The sequence below is a fragment of the Rattus rattus genome, chromosome 2 (genome assembly GCF_011064425.1).
Source record: "Rattus rattus isolate New Zealand chromosome 2, Rrattus_CSIRO_v1, whole genome shotgun sequence".
Lineage (NCBI taxonomy): Eukaryota > Metazoa > Chordata > Mammalia > Rodentia > Muridae > Rattus > Rattus rattus.
In genome coordinates this window covers 218,745,185-218,766,660 of record NC_046155.1, presented here as the reverse complement: position 1 = coordinate 218,766,660, position 21,476 = coordinate 218,745,185, and the positions used below count along the sequence as shown (strand labels likewise).

General features: G+C 43.4%; 2 protein-coding genes across 5 annotated transcripts in view; one reads left to right on the top strand and one right to left on the bottom strand.

The window, feature by feature from the left end:
• Positions 1 to 1,624, top strand: part of Reps1 (RALBP1 associated Eps domain containing 1) — a 69,266-nt gene extending 67,642 nt beyond the window's left edge. For all 4 annotated transcript variants that reach the window (XM_032894955.1, XM_032894954.1, XM_032894953.1 and 1 more), the window contains one exon: positions 1,358 to 1,624. In XM_032894955.1, the coding sequence (XP_032750846.1) occupies positions 1,358 to 1,426 (69 nt within the window). In that variant the 3' untranslated portion in view covers positions 1,427 to 1,624. The remainder of the gene's footprint in view (positions 1 to 1,357) is intronic.
• Positions 1,625 to 5,045: 3,421 nt separating this feature from the next.
• Ect2l (epithelial cell transforming 2 like) overlaps positions 5,046 to 21,476 on the bottom strand; it is a 72,347-nt gene continuing 55,916 nt past the window's right edge. Inside the window, exons 13-21 of the mRNA XM_032895276.1 lie at positions 21,213 to 21,299; positions 19,093 to 19,307; positions 18,026 to 18,173; positions 16,734 to 16,807; positions 16,481 to 16,637; positions 15,567 to 15,632; positions 13,704 to 13,792; positions 6,429 to 6,601; positions 5,046 to 5,170 (exon numbers count right to left, since the gene is read on the bottom strand). Of these exons, the coding sequence (XP_032751167.1) occupies positions 5,046 to 5,170; positions 6,429 to 6,601; positions 13,704 to 13,792; positions 15,567 to 15,632; positions 16,481 to 16,637; positions 16,734 to 16,807; positions 18,026 to 18,173; positions 19,093 to 19,307; positions 21,213 to 21,299 (1,134 nt within the window). The remainder of the gene's footprint in view (positions 5,171 to 6,428; positions 6,602 to 13,703; positions 13,793 to 15,566; positions 15,633 to 16,480; positions 16,638 to 16,733; positions 16,808 to 18,025; positions 18,174 to 19,092; positions 19,308 to 21,212; positions 21,300 to 21,476) is intronic.

Sequence of the window (21,476 nt, the reverse complement as noted above, 5' to 3'; positions counted from 1 at the left end):
GTATGTATGTATGTATGTATGTATGTATGTATGTACACAAACAACATCACTATTCCTACAACATTGTTTACTTCCTTGAAGAAACTTGGAGAAGAAAAGTGCACTGAGAACCCACAGTATGTAAGCATACATGGCTCTCTGCTCCATGTAGTATGTAGGCACTTGGGCAGTTACTAGTTCATTCTCTGATTAACTTGGATGCAGTAATAGGAACTTAAGCCAGTAGAATTAAGACAAGGAGTGAAAACATTTAAATCATCTTGTGTGTGAAAAAAACAAGACAAACCTTAAGTCAAAGTAGTGTCAGGGAGGTGGGTGAGCCAGTGAAAGTCCTTGCCTTGCAAGCCTGATCACCTGTGTCTCTCCCCACAACCCCATGGTGGATGAAGAGAACTGACTTCTGAAAGCTGTTCTCCAACCTCTACATATATGTGAGAGCATGCACACGTACACATATACACACATACAAGTACACAGTCAGTCTCTCTCTGCTGCTCCTAGTACTACTGTTTATCATTGTTATTTTATCATTATAAATTATCTTGAATGCAAAATAAATCTTTTTTTATTTAATAGAACTGAAATTCACAATGAAGATCCAACCATCACCAGAGGATAGAATTCATGTTAGCAAATTCATGTACATTTAATTAAAGCTTTATTCAAAATTTGTTCATTGCCAAGCAACCAGAGCTTCCAGGGACTAAGCCACTACCTAAAGACTATACATGGACTGACCCTGGGCTCTGACCTCATAGGTAGCAATGAATATCCTAGTAAGAGCACCAGTGGAAGGGGAAGCCCTTGGTCCTGCTAAGACTGAACCCCCAGTGAACTAGACTGTTGGGGGGAGGGTGGCAATGGGGGGAGGGTGCGGAGGGGAACACCCATAAGGAAGGGGAGGGGGGAGGGGGATGTTTGCCCGGAAACCGGGAAAGGGAATAACACTCGAAATGTATATAAGAAATATTCAAGTTAATAAAAAAAAAAAAACTGAAATGTCCTGTTTAAAAAAGTCTTGTGAAATAAGCAATTGAAAATAATTAAACATTATTGGCTTTAGGGGAAAAAAAAAATTTGTTCATTAATACCCATCTACTACAATTACTAGCTTTTCTGATGATTAACCTAAAAGCATTTTATTACGTAGTTCTGTCATCAGAAATGACTCTGAATTAGTAGGATCATGCTTTCCTATTTCGAATATTCAAATCGTGTTTCTAAAGTGAAATATATATTTTAAATACAAATCACTTTCTTTCTCTTGACAGATACAGTTGTCGTCGTGAAGCAGGGCTAGGGCTAGCATTGGACTCTGTCTACTCGAAGTGTAACTTGGACTTTGCATCTTTTTCAGGATGTCCTTGAGGAGAGAATTTCCCTGGAAGTTCAACTGGAACAGCTCCGACCGTTCTCTCACCTCTAAGCGATGGCCGTTAACTGTGAACTCGCCCATTCTGAAGCAGTCCTGGGTTCAGAGCCTCTTTGGAAACCCAAACATTCAGCTCACTGCTTAATCGAACATTAAATTTTATGATTTGTTTTACCCTATATGTTCACCATTGTATTTAAGTATCTTTTATTTTTTAATTTCAATAAAAGGGTCAGGAGGACTTTCTCTGGAGACTACGTTGTGTTTGTTGGCCTGCCTCAGCCTTCTTAGGCTGTAACATCAGATGGCAGTAATACTGGCCCTCGTAGTTGTGACCACACCATGCTGTGACTGGATTTACAGAATGGGCTTCTCCTCAGACACAAACGAAAATGATATCAAACTGCCAGCGTCCCTCTCTGTGCAGCATCTAGTCTATAGAGCGTTTTAGGATGAGCTCCCTACTCAGTGTTTGCTTTGGGAGCCTGATGTATTTTCTCAGAAGTTCCTTTCCTTTCTTCCTCAGAGCCTCAGTCGCCATTCTCAGGAACCACGAGGTTCTAGAAAACTGTTCTCACAACAACTCAGGATCAGGGGCTATGCTTTTCTGACCAATTTCACCAATGACAGGATTCTTTTGTGTGTTTACGTGAGAATTCAGCAGGAACGGTAAAAGCTTATGACTTATGAAGATAGGTCTTTCTCCACTGCTCTCTCAAGGCGAAGGAACAGGATGAAACCACTACATACGGAGGAGGAGGAGCCATTTGCAGACATCACTGCCTTTGTGTGACTGAGGCGCTGTTTTCCTGGGCTTGGGGGCTTCCGTTGGCGAATGCTTGCCCTGCACGTAAGAAGATCTGAGTTTAATTCACAGGTCCTGTTTGTTTGCTTGTTTGCTTGTTTGTGGTTTTAAAGGCCAGGCCTGTTAGTGTGCTTGTAATCCCCGCACTGGGAGGCCAGACGGGCAGGTCCCTCTGGTTCTCTGGCCATCGAAAGATCCACTCAGTCTTTAATTTAAAGAAAATCACGTAGAAGATGCCTGAGGAATGACACCCAGGACTGTCCCTGGAGCTGTATGTACACTGGCGCAAGCAAACGCTGATGCGTCTCAGATAGCGTTTACGAGTAAAGGGTTTTAAACTTCTGAGGGTCTCGGGTCACATGAGATTTCTCTGCTGCCATTAGCTGTGTCGCCATCTACTCTCCCATGTAGGGGTCGCGCTCCTCTCGGGTGCGGCCTCCTGTCAGGATACTGCACTGTTCAGATTTGCTTCATAGCATATGGTAGATACGTTTAGGTAATGTTTATTAATTTGCATTCATTGCTAACTACCAAGCAGATGATTCTCTTAATGGTTATTTTAGAAATATTAAACTTTTACAGATCCATTGGAACAAAATCAGAAGTATAATTTTTGCATTAATTAAAAAAACAATATTTAATTTCTATATATTTTAGCCAGGACTTAAACTTTTAAGAATTAGAAATATCTTCAGTATTCAAATGTAATCAAGTGTTCTGAGTTCACAGTCCTACACTGTACCAATGAATTTAATAACCATAACACATTATGAAATAAAAAGGGGACCAATAACCTAATCCTAATTAATACATTATAACTTACATTAATACACTTAACTATGCAAAAAAATTATTTTTATTTAGCTAAATTTCTTTACTGGCACATTTTTTGCTAGATCTTCTCTTTTATTTACTTGATTATGTTTGAGACAGGGTCTCTGTATTCATTGCTGTCCTGGACTTCTGTATAAACCAGGCTGCATCAAACTCAGCAGTCTTCCTGGCTCTGCGTCTGGGGTGCTGGGATTAAAGGCACACACTACTAAGCCCAGGTACTTCTTTTAGTTCTTGAGATTATGATATAATTACATCATTTCCCTCTTCTCTTTCTTTCTTCCAAACCCTTCCATCTACCTCTCCTTGCTCTCTTTCAAATTCATGGTCTCTTTTTCATTAATTCTTGTTATATACATGTACAGATACGTATGTGCAGTCCAATTCCTAAACACATAAATACAGCCTGCTCACTCTGTAGGTGTTACTCCTGTGCACGATTTCAGGGCGAGCATTCGGCACTGGATTCGCTCTTCCCTGGGGAAGTCGACTTCTCCACTCTCGGCACCCCGGTTGTCTGTAGTTCTCTGTGTAGAATTGACTGGCAGTTGTATAGTAGTGCCCCGTTCAGCTCATATATAGGTAGTCATGTTGGTGAGACTAAGAGAAACATTCTCTCAGAAAATGCCCGGATCCTTTGGCTATTACGACCCCAGCCCCCAAAATGTTCCCTTAGCCTTAGGTTTAGGGTCGTCTTGTAGATGAATCCATTGGGACTGGGCTCCACTTTTTGATTAGTTGTGTCTTTCAGCACTGAGTCCATCTGTTGCAAAGAAAGGGTTCCTTGTTGAGAAGTAAGGACCGCACTTATCTGTGAGCATAAGGACAAATATTTAGATGACAGTTAGGGATTGTGCTGCTTTAGTAAAGGGGGAGTTGTAGATTCTTCTCCAAGGTCCAAGATTTCAGCTCTGGAGTTGGCTGGATTTCCAGGACCAGGCATGCTCTGTGTGAGAGTGGGGTGGGTGGGTGGGTGGGTGGGTGTGTGTGTGTGTGTGTGTGTGTGTGTGTGTGTGTGTGTGTGTGTGTGTGTGTGTGTGTGTGTGTGTGTGTGCATGCATAGACATCATAGCTAGGACATCGGAGCTCCCTTTGGAAGCTTGTGTGGAACTGTGACAGCCAGCCCTCAGGGCCCCGGATCTGAAGTGCAGTGATTTCCATTCATTTTTACAGATTATTTTCATTTGTATGTGTATGGGTGTCTTGCCTGTGCTGTGCACTACACTCGGGAGAAGAGAGCACTAGGTCTCCTGGAGCTGCAGTCACAGGTTGTGATCTATCGTGTGGGCTTTTGGAATTGACTCTGGGCCCCTGGTTAAGAACACCCAGTGCTCTGAACCCCGTGAGTTCCAGCTCCAATCCCATTCATTAATTTCCGATGTTAAAAAGTTCGATTCTTCCACCACTGACTTTTTAATTTAGTGGTGTTAAAGGAAATTTTTAAAGGTTATTTTGGAAGACCTAAGAATTTTGTCTTAAAGCAAAAAGTACTTAAGAATTGTAGAAAACAAAATCCAGAAAACATTTTAATACTCTGACATGGTGAACTCTAATGCTTTGAAAGGAGTGCATTCACATTAAGGATCTACCTGACAAGGGCTTGAGAAAGCCGCCATTTATATTCTACAGACATATCCTTAAAATCAGTAACTGTTTCCTGAAAATGCTGATTAGTGAATTGCAAATTCACTATTTTTCTAGAATGCTCATGAAAGAAACACTTTATTCTGGCTATTACCCATTTGTTAAAAACCTACACATAGGGCTTTTTTCTTGTTACGTCAAATTGTCTTAAATAATGCCCGTGAGCAGTAGTTACCAGAAGATGTGGTTCAAAAGTTTAGACTCATTGTTTTTATATATTGATTTTATGCATCGACTAAATCATACATTATGAAAATTGGAAGACACCTTACAGGCCGTCCTAACTCTTCATGCCCTTGTCATCCATGACTGATAACTATGTGCTTCTCACTGCATGTTCTGGAGCAGAAAACATACCTGACTTTCCGGGACCCTCTTGTCCGTTTTGAGTCACTTCATACTGCTTCTGATTGCATGTTGGAGTACTGACAGCCAAAGGAACTTATCATCCGGCGACTCAGTAGCACAGATCCATTCACGTTTTAAACCCCGAAGAACAAATGCATTCTTGATATCTGTGAAAACATTTGAGATACATTAACGTTTTTTTCTATTAAAAGTGAACCAGTAGTCCACTGGGGCCACCCTGATGTTTAATTTTCACAGACAATCAAAAGTTTTTTAGATTCAAACTTAACTAGCTATTCTTAAAATTTTTTAAAAGCCTTCAATCAAGGATTCAAAATGAGTGCAAATATAGACTAGAAGCTTGTCTTCTAAACAAAAAGAAATCTTTATAGTTATTTGTCAATTATTTTAAAGGCCAAATGATAGATAGTGCGAAGCCTGTTAATTCCTTATTTCAGTCCCTGTAGAAAGAACTGGAATTAAAAAAAATGGTATTGGTGGCTGTAGAGAGGCTGAGCGCTAGCCCTGGAGTACGAATGACCCAGCCAACTGTGGTCTTGGCTGAATGCCCTTGTAAACGCAGCTGACGACTGCAGTGGGAGAGGAACAAGGAAAGTAGCGCGTTTCCTATACTAGCCATACCCAGTAGTTGAAGATGAGTTTGAAGATGAGTTGCACACCATCCTAGGAGTGAGAATCAGTAAGGTCTTGTTCCTGCTTTGAGCTGAGGTCTACACACAGGGAGAAGCATTGCGATGGGAAATGTTACCTCCCAGTTACCTGTCCTAACAAATGCAGGGGAGAGACATTGGTCTAGTTAAGCTTAAGAAATAGAGAGGTTACAGTGTGGATGTTAAAAATAAGCACCACAGGTATGAGCCGAATTCTTTTATGGCAGAACTCTACTGAGGTCAAACACTTCTCAAAGGCTGGCTCTTTTATAGAGGAACTAACCAAATGCCATTTAACAGAAGGACGATCAAGTCTGGAATAACTACCTAGTCCCGGTGGAATAGGAAAATGATACATCAAGGGCCCGACACTGTAGCCAGTGTGTATGAAGCTATAGATTCAATCTCCAGTACTGCTAGTGATGATGGGTGGGTGGGTGAACGGACGACGGACAGATGGGCGGGCGGGTGGGTGGGCGGACACCCAAAACAGCGCCTTAAGCGTGTAGCATCTTCAGACAAGTGCAAGTCTGACAGAACCCCTCAGGATGATGTGACCCTTGCCTACCTCTGACTAAAGGCTCCTTTTCTGTTGTGTGTCTGGTAGTGCCAGCCTCGTTTCTTCAGAGGCAAGTTAATGAAATCCTAGTATTGATAATTATTTACTAATTGTTCATGCCTTTCCCTTCCGCAGATATTTTCGTAGTTAAGGAGTTCGGTATAAGATAGCTTTCTCATGGAAGAAAATACATACATTTGGAGTCTGGGATGTCTTCTATGAGTATCCTGGGAAGGGCTACTGAGGCAGTGAACCGGTAGGTTGTTTTGCAAGTCTTTTCAAATGGCGTATGAGATGTACTCCGACTGGTGACAAGGAGTACATCACTGAAGAGGAAGAGGCTGAGGTCTTGGGTCTGTTCGTAGAGTCTGTTAGAGTGGAGAGGGGAACTATGTTCATGGACATGCACCTTGTCGAACAGTTCACCGTCTTTAAATTGATATGCCCATGACTAAGACCTCATGACCTTTTATGTAGTTCATGGAATCCTTGGTAAAGTGATCTTGCATCTCTCAGACCATATAGACCATCAAGGTACCTGATACAGTTATTTGATATCATCCATTAGACAAGTATTTAGTAATGCACAAAACATGAACATTGAGGGCTGGAAAGATGGCTCAGGTTAAGAGCCCGAGTTGCTGTAGCAGAGGACCAGAGTTCAACTCCAAGCACCCAAATGGTGGTTAACACCCATTGTAACTCCACTCCTAAGGGACCCGATGCCTCTGAGCTCTGCAACTTCTTTTGAACATTGAATGTTCCCTCCTTTATTAGATGCATTTTTCACAGCTATATTTTTATAATTAAACCTGACCAGAGAACAGCACACTGCTTTGTTTCACCTGGGGGCTGGAGGTTGGGAAATACAGGAGGACTGGGAGGGCTGCAGGCATCCTTAAGTACAAACCTGGGGAAGGAAGGATTTACTAGTCGGAGAAGAATCTCTAACTCCGTTTGAGAGAAACTGAAAGGGAGGGAGGTAGCTTGGCAGTTTTATCCACACGAAAAGTTATTAGTTCTTTGTTTCGTTGAAGTTGCTAAAAAATGGTCAGCTCTAGGCGAAGAGCAAAATGTGTGCGCTTAGGACTCCGAATGTTGGCGCTTTGTGTGCACAGGTAAACAGAACCACGGTGATCCTCAGCCACTGAAGTCCGCCCTGTGTGTAAACATTCCCCTGGCTCTGGCTATGATGCATGCTGGTGCAAGTGGGTTACTTCATGTGTACTTATAAAAGTATACTTGTGAGAGACAGACATACAGACAGACAGACAGACAGAAATAAAGAAAGAAAAGCAAGCTTTAGAAACTGATGAGTTACTTTGAGAATGATAAGGCAGGACTGGGAAGGAAGGAAAAAGGAAGCCAGAAAGATTAAATGATCAACTGGTTGTGAGAAAAGGCAGCTTTCCGTGGGTAAAAAAAATTCTACCATGTATCCCAGAGAATGGGAAAGGTCTTGCCACATAACTGATAAAGGACAATTAATTTTTCTATATTTAAGTTTAGAAAATATTTAAAATTTTTACATTCTAAAGTATAAAAACTAATAACTGATTTATAACAGGAAATAAGCTTATATATAGGATGCCATGAAGCGGTGCCATTGAAACTTGCTTCCTTCAGTAGTGAACGTTCAGCTTTCCCCAAAAGAATGTCCCAGTAGTGAGGGTGGAAAGGTCTGTACGCCCCTGAGAACCAACTCTAAGGAGAGGGCTTTATTTTTCCCAGTATTAGGTGGTAGGTCTTGGCATGTCTACAAGTAGTAAGTCACACAGGACAGAGGTGCCACATTGTACATTCATAACTGGGTCAGCAGGACACTGTCACTGTCGCTTGCTGCACTAGCTAGCCCAGCAGACAGGGAAGCATGTCCTGTGAGCGCATGAAACTCAGGAATCCTGGACCTACGCTCTGGAATAAACAGGCAACTACAGGCAGTTGGCTCTCCTGTGAGCAGACCCAAGTCCAATCTGCACAGGCACTGGGAGCTCGATCGCAAGGGCTCTTACAGTCCTAGAGTAAGAGTCACTTCCTAACCAGATTCTAGTACCCCTGAGAATGCTTAGTAGATCCCTTCCCCCATGCTTAGTTCCCCTGTTAAATGAAGGTACAACTACTGGGGGAAGGCCAAGAGGCAAGTATCCTTTTCAGTAGGTGGTAGAGCCCGCCTTGAGGTCTGGGACTTGGGTAGCATCTTCTATTGATCAAGGTCAGCTTGTGTTTGCCAGTACTGCAGAGCTCTACCTTTGAACTGTTAGCAAGATCACAAAGAAAAATGAAGCTTAAAAATGAACAAACTTCGGTCTCTGCTCCACGCCTTGGCCCTGTGTTTCCTTTGGACAGGAGCAACTCTGGGTTAATATTTCTGAAATGGGTGGGTGCCGTCCAGAGACCGCCCCAGCTAGGAATCCATCCCATCTGCACACACCAAACCCAGTCACTATTGCTGATGCCAAGAAGTGCTTGCTGACAGGAGCCTGACATGGGTGTCTCCTGAGAGGCTGTGCCAGAGCCTGACAGGTACAGAGGCGGGTGCTCAGATCCAACCATTGACTGAGAACGGAGTCCCCAAAGGAGCAATTCGGAGGACAGAAGGAGCTGAAGGGGTTTGCAGCTCCATAGGAGGAACAACAATAACCAACCAGAGCTCCCAGGGACCAAACCACCAGCCAAAGAGCAACATGGAGGGACCATGGCTCCAGCTGCTTATGTAGCAGAGGATGGCCTTGTCGGGCATCAGTGGGAGGGGAGGCCCTTGGTCCTGTGGAGGCTCAATGCCCCAGCATAGGGAAATTCGAGGGTGGTGAGGTGGAGTGGGTAGGTCGGTGGGGGAGCACCCTCATAGAAATGAGAGGGGGCATGAGATAGGGGGGGCATAGGGGAAACTGGGGGGATAACATTTGAAACATAAATAAAATAACCAATAAAAAAATTAAACTTGGCCAGGTGTGTGACCCACACCTGTAACTGCAGCATTTAGAGGCAGAGGCAGGAAAATCAGGAGTTCAAGGCAGACTCGGCATATAAAGATCTTCTCTGGTAAATTAAATAAATACCAAAAAAAGTAGCGCAAAAATTGGTACTTCTGAGAAAATAGTAATGCAAAAGTTCCAAGGTGTATAACAAAAACATCCTGTAGCTCGTAATGGTGGTTCATGCCTTTAATCCCAGCTCGTGGGAGACCAAGGCAGGTAGGTTTGAGTTCCAGTCTAACTAGGGTTACACAGTGAGACCCAATCTCAAAACTAAACCCAACATTGTACCAAACATACCCAAAATTGCATTCTGCGTTCACAGTAAAGCAAAGGCTGCCTGATTTCCTCATTCTTAAAGCGACCGTGATTTCCTCTCTGCCCCAGAGAATACTGTTTCCTTGCGAACACAAACCTTTCCTCACCCTTGGCATCACACTTACTTAGTCACTGCTACCATGTTGCCACTGCTCTCTGAAGCCTAGTAGATTCCAGACAGAACCTGCTAGTCCCATGACAAGGAGCACGTTTCTTTTATGACTCCTTTTCTGTGTTTGAGATAAGGTCTGGCTTTATAGCCCAGGCTAGCCTTCCTGATGGCATGTATACTACAGCCTGGCCTCAGACAACTCTCCCACTTCCCTCCCTGCTCACCAAGTGGTTGTAGTTGAATTTATCACGTAAACCATAAGGTCTTATAGCACTGCGTAAATACAAACGGGGCAGATAGGCTGTAAGTGAAAATGTTCGATAGAAATGAGAATACATTTCTTGGGGTTAATTTACTTTAAAATGACAGGGTTGCAGGATAAACATGGTATGATGTCTTTTGAAATATGCCTTTAATCTCAGCACTCAGGGAGCATAGGCAAGTCGATCCCTGTGAGTCTGTGCTCACAGAATTTTTGTGCTACTTTTTTTTGGTATTTATTTTTTATTTATTTATTTACCAGAGAAGATCTTACATAGTGAGTTCCAGAACTCTGTGTGGTGGTTTGAATATGCTTGGCCCAGGGAGTGGCACTATTAGGAGGTGTGGCCTTGTTGGAGTAGGTGCGTCATGAGCTTCAATACCTTCATCCTAGCTGCCTGGAAGTCAGTCTTCTCCTAGTTGCCTTTGGAACAGGAGGTGGAACTCTCGGCTCCTCTAGCCCTATGTCTGCCGTGCTCCCACCTTGATGATAGACGGAACCTTTGAACCAATAAGCCAGACTCAATTAAATGTTGTCCTTTATAAGTGTTGCCTTGGTCAAGGTGTCCACAGCAGCAAAACACTACTAAGATACCCTGTCTCAGGAAAATAGTAATAATAATTTAGTTTTATCCTCAAATCCTCATGTATTCTCATCTCTTATCCAAATACTAAATTAAGTCTGAGTTCTAGCAAGTGAGAATTCCAGCTTCCGATTGACGTGCCAAGAGCTTGGAATGCCTGCCCTTGCTCCTGAGTGCTGAAATTAAAGACCTGTGCCACCACCTCCTTGCTGGCTTCTTGTTGCTTGTTTGTTTGCTTTATTTGTGTGCTGGTTTGTTTGGGAGTCTAAGGCTGCACATGGTGACACACAAGGACATCGAGAATGTTAGCCTTTCAGTAGAGGGAAGAGTAAGCATCACCTAAGAAAAGGGGCATGAATCCTCACGCCGAAAAGGCCGTATTATTACTGTTTTCATGGTTGATGTTTTTTGGTTTTGATGGTGATGTTTGTTTTTTGAGCTCTCATTAAGTTTTGAGGCTTGCTGAGAGGCAAAAGGCAGAGAATGAAGAGAAATTGCAAACTTGGATATGACAGAAATTTTGGAACATTTAAATTAGAAATTTAACTGTGATGAATGTATTAGGAAATCTAATAGGGGGAAAAAAGAAGGACAAACAGAAGAAAACTTTGTAACAGAAACTCTTACAAAAGAAATGGTAAAAAAAAAATAAAATTGTAACAAAGAATCACATCGGTGGGCTTACGGAGAAGCATAACAGAGTTAGCAATTGCGGTGAGTTTGAAGAGTGAAAAAAATCTTAAACTGATAGACTGACTGGTTTTGTGTGTCAACTTGACACAAGCTAGAATCAAGAGGAAGGAGCCTCAGTTGAAGAAACACCTCCATGAGATCCAGCCGTAAGGCATTTTCTCAATTAGTGGTCAGTGGGGAAGGACCCAGCCCATTGTGGTTGGGGCCATCCCTGGGCTTAGTCCTGGTCTCTAAAAGAAAGCAGGCTGAGCAAGCCATGGGTAGCCAGCCAGTGAGCAGCGCCCTCCATGGTCTCCACATCAGGTCCTGTCTCCAGGTACCTGCCCTGTTTCCGTTTCTATCCTGAATTCTCCAATGATGAACAGGGCGGTGAAGTGTAAGCCAAATAAACCCATCCTCCCCAACTTGCCTTTTGGTCATAGTGTTTTGTTACAGCAACAGAATCCTAACCAAGACAACTGAGAAAGAGGAACAGACTGAGGGTGGAGAGAAAAGAGAATATCTAAACCATAGGGCAATTAAAAAAACAAACAAAACATACATGTCACAGAAATACCAGATAAGGAAGAGAGAAAAGAACGGGAAAAATACTCAGAGTAAAATTTCTAAGAGGCTAGAGGGATGGCTCAGTGGTTATTGGCTGTTCTTCAGAGGACCTGAGTTCAATTCCCAATACTCACATCATGACTCAACAAGGCCTATGATTCCTACAAATACTCAACTCACCAGCATATACCCTACAGAGACACACTTGTATAATACATTTTTTAATGGTTGAATAATTTTTCAAAACTACAGCAAACCGCGGGTCCAGAAAGCTCAAAAAACAGAGTTGGTCCACATTTAGGTATAATGCACTCTTTTAGAAACTCAAAGTCAAACTTGACTCCAAAGAACAACAAAAATCTAGAGAGACAAGGATAAAAACTGTGCTGTCTTCTCTTCAAAACCAATCAAGCAAAAAAAGAAAATGGAACGAAAATGTTGAAAGAAACAAAAACTAAGCAACTTAAAATTCCATAGCCAGTCAAATTTTCTTTGGACAATTTCTCCAGCCAAAATGAAGGGAACCCACTGCCAGTAGTTACGTGAAGAAATAAAGACTGTACAAGAAGCAATGTATAAGGATTTGAATAATCCTAGCCTGGATCAGCTAGCCTGTCCCTTACTGTGCCTGAGGGTTTAGAATTGCAGGGTTAGAAGCCAGCTTCTTTCTGTCACAGAAGAACCTATCCACTGCTACCGACTAAAACCAATGCAACAAAAAAATCAAAGTGCTTAGTCAGTGAGACAAGAGACACTCTGCTGCCTGGACTTGACTTTCTGTTTCACTGATTTGCTTCTTTGAAGGGAGGGGAGGGAGGGGTGTGCCAATAGCATATGGAGGTCAGAGGAAAACTCACAGAGGGTTTCTCCTTGCACTGTCAGTTCTGGGGATCAAACTCGTCTTCTCATGGCCTTTGATGGTCATTTAAGAGCTACCAAGGTGGGCATGGAGATGAAAGGGGTAACCCATCTACCCCACTACCCTGGAGCCTTTAGATGTTTGCTGAAAATATTGAAATAAAAGAGTTTCCTTTCCATTTGGTTGCTATTTGTTGGATAATTTGTCTTTGCCCTTAATACTGAAAAACATTGATCATTTTCTAAACCAGAAATCAGAAAACTGTGTTGTGTCATTTGTTTTGTGAATAAAGTTTTATTGGCACTTAGCCACAGCTGTTCATTTGTATATTAGTAGTGTTTATGAGTGGAGTAGCATTGCTACAACAGGAAAGGAAGGTCATTGCCACAGACCTCGTTTGACCCACCAATTCTAACTGTTTGCTCCTTGAACCATTATTGAGAAACTTGTCTGTTCTTGTTCTTAAAAAAGCAACAGGAAGACTAATTTATGGGCCTTGGCATCTTTCTATCTGTTCTTACATATCTCTGAGCATGCAAAATAGATATGGCAAGGTCATTTTCAGTGCTAACTTGAACAGTTACTTAAGGGTAATAAAGTGATCCTCTTGCTTTGGGCAGAATATCGGTGTGAGTTCCCACAATACTTGGATCTGATCTCATTAGGAAACTGATCAACCTTGAGAAAGTCTACTATGACGTTTACGGTCTAGGTACACACTGTTTTCTCTTATTCCACCAAGGAGTCATCTGGAATACAAGCAAGATGGTAGAGTGCCATCCATCATCTAGAGTAATAGTCCTCAATTTCCCTAATGCTGTGACCCTTTAGTACAGTTCCTCATGGTGTGGTGACCACCAACCATAACAGGATTTCATGGCTACTTCAACACTAACGTTGCTACTGTTATGAATATAATGTAAATATCTGTTATGTGACCCCTATGGGTTGAAACCCACTGACCTAGAGACTTATTCTTGTAAGTATGATCAGTACAATGGTTCTCTTGACTGCACACAAGGTCAAACATGATGCTAAATCTCAACAGTGAGCAATGAGCAGGACAGTACATTGACTGCCTTCAAGGTGCTCACAGCTTTGGTGTGGGTGACAGCTGCTGACCTTAAGTAAAATTCAGTTTTCTCCTCACAGCACTGAAGCTGAACCACATCTTGGATCCGAATCAGGTATCTGTTTGCTTCTGATAAAGTCTATAAAATAAAAATATAGATTATTTGGAATGCTACTAGTACAGAACTATTCTTCATCCCAGAGCATACAGATGTTGATTGAAACTTAGTACAGTTGAGGAAAGGTCAACCTTTTCTTAGTTTATAATACAAGCTTCCTTGAGCAAACCAAATTGACAATAAGAAAGCAATTTTTGAGGCTGTCCAGTTTTTTAGAGCTATTGAAATATTTTGTTTGTACATATTTTCCTAGCATCAAAAACAGAGTTAAGAAAACAGTCAAAGGAGCTGTCACGAAAAGAAAAAGAAGTGGGCTGGAGAGACGGCTCAGTGGTTAAGAGAACTGGTTGCTCTTCCAGAGGTCCTGAGTTCAAATCCCAGTAGTCACATGGCGGCTCATAGCTGTCTGTAATGCCAGATCCAGGGGATCCAACACCCTCACACGGACATACATGCACATGAAATAAATACATTGATTAAAGGAGAGAAAAAGAAGCAAAAGAATTAGCAAGGTTAGGAAGAAGGCCCTGCATTTCTTTGGCCATGGGAATGGCTTCTGAGTATGCAGAGACGATGCAGAGGTGCAGAGGTGCAGAGATGAGTTCTAAGAACCACGCTTTTCCAGTCCAACCACCCACCCTTCTCTTTCCTTACCAAGACGTGAAGGTAAGAATTATGACAAAACTCCCCACTGGACCAAATAAAAGTGTCTCCAACCAATTGACACTCTCATTCACCATCTGTACGAAGCTTCTGCTGAATATCAGACACCAGAAAGCAAGCGGAAGCTCACACACAGTGGGTCTTGCAGTCTGTGACTAGATGGGTGTGGGGTCACATGACAGGGCTGTCTGTCCATGGGACTACGGAACAGTGAGGGAAGAAGCAGCTCCCAGCTGGAGACCAAGAAAACTTAAAGGAGAGATCACGGTTGACTTCGTTTTAAAATTAGTGTGCGTGCGTGCGTGCGTGCGTGCGTGCGTGCGTGCGTGCGTGCGTGCGTGCGTGCGTGCGTGCGTGCGTGCGTGTAAAGCACAAAGGCCAAAGAACCACCACGCTGCTTTATCCCTTTCTGACAAGATCTTCCAGGCCTGGAGCAGGGCTGGCAGCCAGCTAGTCCTAACAGCTACCTTAGATAGTAGATTCTTCAAACCCCTCACAGCACTGGAGTTATGGGTGTCTGCCTATGACCATGCCTGGCTTTTTATGTGAGTCCTAGAGACTTGAACTCAAGTTCTCATGCTTTTGGGCAAGAACTCTTACCCACTGAGTCATCTCCACAGACTCCTACTTTTTCAAGGTTAATAGGACTTAACCAGTGAAATAGGGAAACCGGCCATTTCATAGAAACTCACAGCATATTTTCAAAGAACAGGTAGCAAGAGGCTACATTATTAAAGCATGTGGGTAAATATGTATGGTAAGAGCCTTAAGAAATAGGGGAGTCTGAAAGATAAAGGTGAACAGGTAAGTGTACAGAGGTGGTGGAGGGTTAATAGAGGGTTGCCAAGCATTGTGGACGTTTTCAGTGTGCTAAGTCCTGCACCAAGGGCTTTATCCATCAGACTGAGATCAGGTAGACATGTGACTGGGTACTCAACTCAAAGGGAGTCATAGCCCAGTACATGTTCTAATAACGCAGACAGCAGGGATAGGTTATAAGAAAGCCTACAGTTCTTGGCAGTAATGGGTGTCCCACAAAGTTTAGCTGCCTCAGAATCTGTATGTCTCTTTTGGCCAGCGACAGGGTTGAACTCACGATGGTGAGATGTAGCAAGAAGACTGGTGCACGTACCGGGCAGCCCCAGATGAGTGTCTGCATGTCGGACAGCTGCTCTCTCATTTTGAAGTTTTCCTTTATCTAGAAAACAAGATTAGGCAAAGAACATGGTATTTTTATTAATATTTTGTGGCACCTGGTGAAGGACATGCGTGGCACTTTACTAACAGTATCCGTTTTCTAGACCAGTGTTGTCGTAAGGGCAAATAACAAGGCAGTCTAGAAACAAAGCATTTTCAGGGTATGATGTGCTGTTAACATTCAGCCCAGTACCTGCGTAGTATACAGGGAATAATGAGTGCTGTACTTACTGACTCAGGAAGGCACCTTGACATCTTCTTTTAAAAGGTGAGGTGGGGTGGGGACGAACTTGGAAGCAAAAGATTTTACCTTTTTTTCCTTTTGGTTATATATACAAATCCAAATTTTACACTTTCATACTAGAGAAGGTCGTACTGGGGATATAACTCGGTTGACAGAGTGCTTGCCTATTGTGCCCAAAAACCCTGGGTTTGTATCCAAGCACCACATTACCCAGGAATGTAATCCCAGCACTCCAGAAATGAGGATGACAGGAGAATCAGAAACTCACGGTGGCCCTTGGCTATATATCAAGTTTAAGTTAATCTGGGACACAGAAAAACCAGTCTAAAACTGGGGGTGGGGGGTACTGTGACTGTAAACATTGTTTATATTATTTGGGTTGGAATAGATGCCCTTCGTGTTCAAACTTGTGAAACAGGAGTATAGATTTATCTTTAAAAGGATAAAAGACTGAAGTAAAGAGTACCACAGGAAAGAGGGCATCTTGGGGACTTCCAGTGAGATCATCACTGAAGCACTGATGTTGAAGGGTCTGTATATATATGTATGTGTATGTGTATGTGTACATGTATGTGTATGTGTATATGTATGTATCAGCAACCCACCTGATCTATGTAGTCTTTATATTTTTTGATTTGTTCAATTGCAGTGGTCAGGTCTCCACGGTCCACATGTCCTGCAGGCGTATGGAGTCTCAGAGCATAGAGAAGGTGAATATATTCTTCAAATCTCCGGGATGGGTACAGCAGCAGCTCTGGCAGACTGTATAGGAAATAGAGAAGGGTTCCCTGATGGCTACCTGTAGGCCATGAAGGGCTGGTCCTTGAGTTCCCAGCTGTGATCTTCCCGGAAACTCACCTCAGCATTTTGGTAACAATGGTTCTATCGTGCCTCTTCAAGAACGCTCTAAACGCAGGAGCCATTTCTCTGCACTAAAGGTGAGAATGACATTCTCAAACTTTGCTCTGTGACAGAGTCATAAAGCCTTATGTCCCACCAGTAACAAGGAGTGACCTACAGAACAGTCAAAGCAAGAGGGCAACATCTCCGTCTAATCTAAGTATCAATACTATTCATGTGTTCTAATATATTAACTCTAGTATTTTAATTATGCTCAAATCTAACCATATCCATTGACTTAATCAATAGAGGGGAATAGTAAGAGATTTATAATTAAGGTGGGGTTGGACTAGAACTAGAATAAATTGAGTGGATGACCTTGTCAGGCTACCTAACTTTCTCGTCTTTAAAATGGGTAGAAGACCCAGCCCAGAGTGCTGGACAGAATCCCGCCCATAAAGTGCCCGCCACACAATAAGTCCTGAGTCATTTCTATAAGAGTTTGATTATCACTGATATCCACCTTTAATGCTTCTATCCTTCATGGTTTCCAGAGTAATATTACAAAAGTAGTCCACTCTACTTAATATCCATTTCAAACGTACTCAGTTATCACGAAATTATATCCTACGATTAAGTATGCACAAGTTTAAAAGAGGTCAATGTTGCTAATGTCTGAGTCGAAGACTTGCTGGTCTCAAGCACCAAGAAGCCAGGCCATTTACACCTCTGAACAATTAAAGGGTTGAAGAAGATTTCTTGGTGTTGATTACAATAACGACAGCAGCCACAGCTAAATCATTGAATAGCTGTAGGCACTCACTGGGCTAATGAAGCGGGCATCAGTATTTACCCCGTAGCTATAAAACGTTTACCGCCCATTTGTTTCTGATAGCACGCTTTGCTCTATCTAATTCTTGTCCTCAAGGTCAAGAGTCCATAGTCAAGTTGTCCATTGAGCCGAGCTTGTGTGTCCCGGCATTTTAGCAGCAGAGAATTCTGAGCTCACAATCTCGCTCCAGCTCACTTTTTCAGTGCCCTGTCACTGTGATATGACGTGATACTGTCATGTCACCTGGCTGGGGTGGATGAAAATTTGGCAGTGGATAACGGCAGCTCAACTATCAGCTCCTGAGAACCACTGTGTTTTCACCCCTGTATTAGCCCCTAGGTCAAGGTCCCTGTTCTCAAGAAGTTCAAAGCACAGGGGCGTAGGGAGCCTGAGAAGCAGCAGCTGAGAAGTGGTCTTTTGCATTTACCTCAGTCCTTTGGGTTGTACAGGATTAGGTGGCAACAGCACAACCACTTACCTTCTCAATGGTTTTCAGGACAACTGGGTAATTGTTGAAGAAATTGGTATATACGTTCAACTGGCTTCCAAACTTTATGAATATTTCTCCCACGCAGTGGGCTGGGCTCCATTCCTGTAGTCTGTCCCTTAGGTTATCTAGAAACTCTCTACAATATGAGAAGATTAAAGTCAGAGCCTGTGGGAGTCTCCCAAACTTAAGCCGCAAATTCATTCGTGTAGGCTTTTCTTTTGCGGTAGGACTTTATTTTGGCCGGTTACGTGCTTTTACCACAGAGCAGTGTAGGTTTGACAGGACGTGGAAGCTGGGCAGTGAGGGAAGAGGTTGGCTGTCCAGGATCCCATCCACCTTAACTCCTTGGGTCAGAATCCAGCTTCCCTCAATAGAACTACTTCTGATGGTCCCGCCCTCAGAGAGCCAAGGCCACGGACATTCTCACAGTCCTCTGTGGAGAATGGCCACTTCAAAAGCTTCAAGGACAAGAACCTTAACGTCCATACAGCCAGTATACAGAAAAATCCAAGGTGACCTTCTTAGCTACTCCAGGTCATGAAAACTGAAAGGTGTTTCATCAGCCTTATCACTGGTAAGAGCAGGGCCCAGAGAGGTTGCAAACTATCTCTTCAGATCTGTGGAAATTGACTACAATCATCCCTTGGCTCACTTCACTCTACGATAGGTAGATACCATTGTTTTTCTCAATCTCTCAACAGATACAGGAAACTCACAATGGAAAAGCGCAGTAACCATTGAATCCTTTTGTTCCTGGCCCATTCAATTAGACATCACTGACTCCCACGGACTTTCGTGAGAGCAGTTTATTAAGTACAATGCTTGGGCATTGGATTCTTTTTCTTTCACATATTGGGGCTGGGGTGGCACGGGAAGCCATATGCTGGCTGTGGCTGTTAAGGGGCATGCAAGGGAGCCTCTCTGCTCTTCCAGGTAATGGGATCCCCAAGAAAGTAGAGAACTGCTGGGACACGGTGGGACTTTTGAAACAAAGTGTGTTCTTCCCCTCATTTAGAGGGGCACTGCTCTTTAAAGAATCCATCTTTAGGGCTTACCTGTTGAGATTTAAGATGTGCAGAGTGTCAGAAAAAATGATGTGGATATTGGCAGCACTGAGAATGGCTCTGTTGGAGGAGAGAGCTGCCCTCAGGGGCCTGGCGTACACGTCCCTCACGATTCCCAGCATCTGCACGTACCGTCTCTCGCTCTGCACGAGCTCCTTCACAACTCGGGTTCGTTTCTCTACTGAGTCCATCTGGAGCCTTCTCTCCTGCAGAAACATCAGGAATTCATGATAAATTTAATTACTGAGGCCCTCAGCAATGGGCAAGATATCTAAGGAGGTGGAAGAGACAAGACCCATAGGAGGGATCATCTTAAGGGAAGATGGCAAAATATAAGTCTAGATGAAGCTACCCTGGAGTTAACTGAGCTGAGACAGACAGCTGGTAGTGTCACACACACACACACACACACAGAGAGAGAGAGAGAGAGAGAGAGAGAGAGAGAGAGAGAGAGAGAGAGAGAGAGAGAGAGAGACTTCTGTTCTATTTCTCCCTTGTCCACTGGAATAGCATAAGAAACTGTATATGGACTACCCACTGCATGTGCACAAGTGTATTCCCTCCCTCTACCCAGAAGCCAAAGATGCTGACATCAGAGAGGTCAAAGCCTCTTTTCCTCGGGAGTCACAGGGCCATTCATCAGTTCCCACCTTTATCCCAGAAGTAATTTTATGCTCACTCTGTTAACCAAACAGCATTTTCTTCTGCAGAGATAGGACAGACTAAGGAGGACTATGACCCTTTGGGAAGACCAGCACTCTCAACTAACCCTGACCCCTGGGATCACTCAGACACCGAGCCACCAACCAGGTGGCTTACACTGACTGATCCAAGGCTCCCAACACATATATAGCAGAGGACTGCCGGGTCTCTCCTTAGTGGGAGAAGATGCACCTAACCCTCAAGAGACTTGAGATAGTAGGGAGGCTTGGTGTGGGAGTGGGGAGGAACATCCTCTTAAAGATAGAGGGGAGGAGGAATGAGATGAGGAACTGTGGGAGGGCGGGAGGAGGACAATGACCAGACTGTAAAATAATAAAAACAAGAAGAAGAAGAAGAAGAAGAAGAAGAAGAAGAAGAAGAAGAAGAAGAAGAAGAAGAAGAAGAAGAGGAGGAGGAGGAGGAGGAGGAGGAGGAGGAGGAGGAGGAGGAGGAGGAGGAGGAGGAGGAGGAGGAGGAGGAGGAGGAAGAAGAACTAGAAGGAGGAGGAGAAGAACAACAACAACAACACAACAACAACAACTACTCTAGGTAGGACATGAGTACGCATGTAATCCCAGCATTTGGGAGGCTGAATGAAGCAAAAGGATTATAAATTAAAAGGTAGCCTGGACCACATACCAAAACCCTGTCCCAAAAGACCCAGAGCTGGAGACATAACCCAACAGACAGTCGCTTGTGTAGGATGCCTCTAGATTCAAGTCCTTCTCTGGCCAAAAATCATCTTTAAAAAGTGGTGCTAGCACCCAAAAGGCTGTGACAGTTGCTACCACCAGCTTGTGACGGTCTTCCATGCTGCTTCCTAGAGAGCATTTGTTTGGACAGTGAGGAACCATGTCCTAAGGCCAAGGTGGGCCCTGGACCCAGCCCTAGGTGTGATGGGGCTGTAAAAAAAATCTCTGTCTGAGCTCCAGGCTGCAGAACTAACACATTCTTCTTTCTCCAAGAGTCTACCCTTAGATAAGCCACTTAGTTCATGCGTGGGAGGGGAGGGACTAGACAGAGAGAAGGGAAGGGAAACCGTGGTTGATCTTAACCCATGAGAGAAGACATTTTTAAAAACCTGCAAACCTTCATGTGCATGTGACATTTCTTTAAATGCTGCCCTGTTGGGGAAAATCATGGGGTCACGTCCACATCGTTTTTTTTTTTTTTTTTTCTCCCTGCCTTCATCATTTAAATCAACTTCTTTTGAGCCCACATCATAGTTATCAGGAAAAAAAAAAAATCTACCAACTGGATTTTCCTTCAGTGCATTCACACAGTTGGTGGGTTGCTCCTTCCTTTAAGGGATGATTCCAAAGAAAACAAAGAACTAAGCAGGGTAAGTAATGACCCTTCCACGTCAGCAACAACACTGGGCGGACCCTAGTTGGTAATAGGTGGCTTACCAGCGTAGTCAGGGCCTCCATGTTCAGGTTGCGTTGGCTTGGACTTGACTTCGTGTCCTGAGAACTGTCTTCTATGCTGCTTCTTTCCTGAAGATTCAATGGGCCTTGGTTACCTGGAGGTGGGTCGTGTAGTCCCTGAAAACCCATTCAGTACTCTGCCCGGGTGAGCACTGGGAAGCTACGTGCCTTCATAGTCTATCAAAAGGTCCCTAGGCCTGATGAATTAAGCACTTAACAAATGGGGCGCCTCTCTTAAACTAAGAT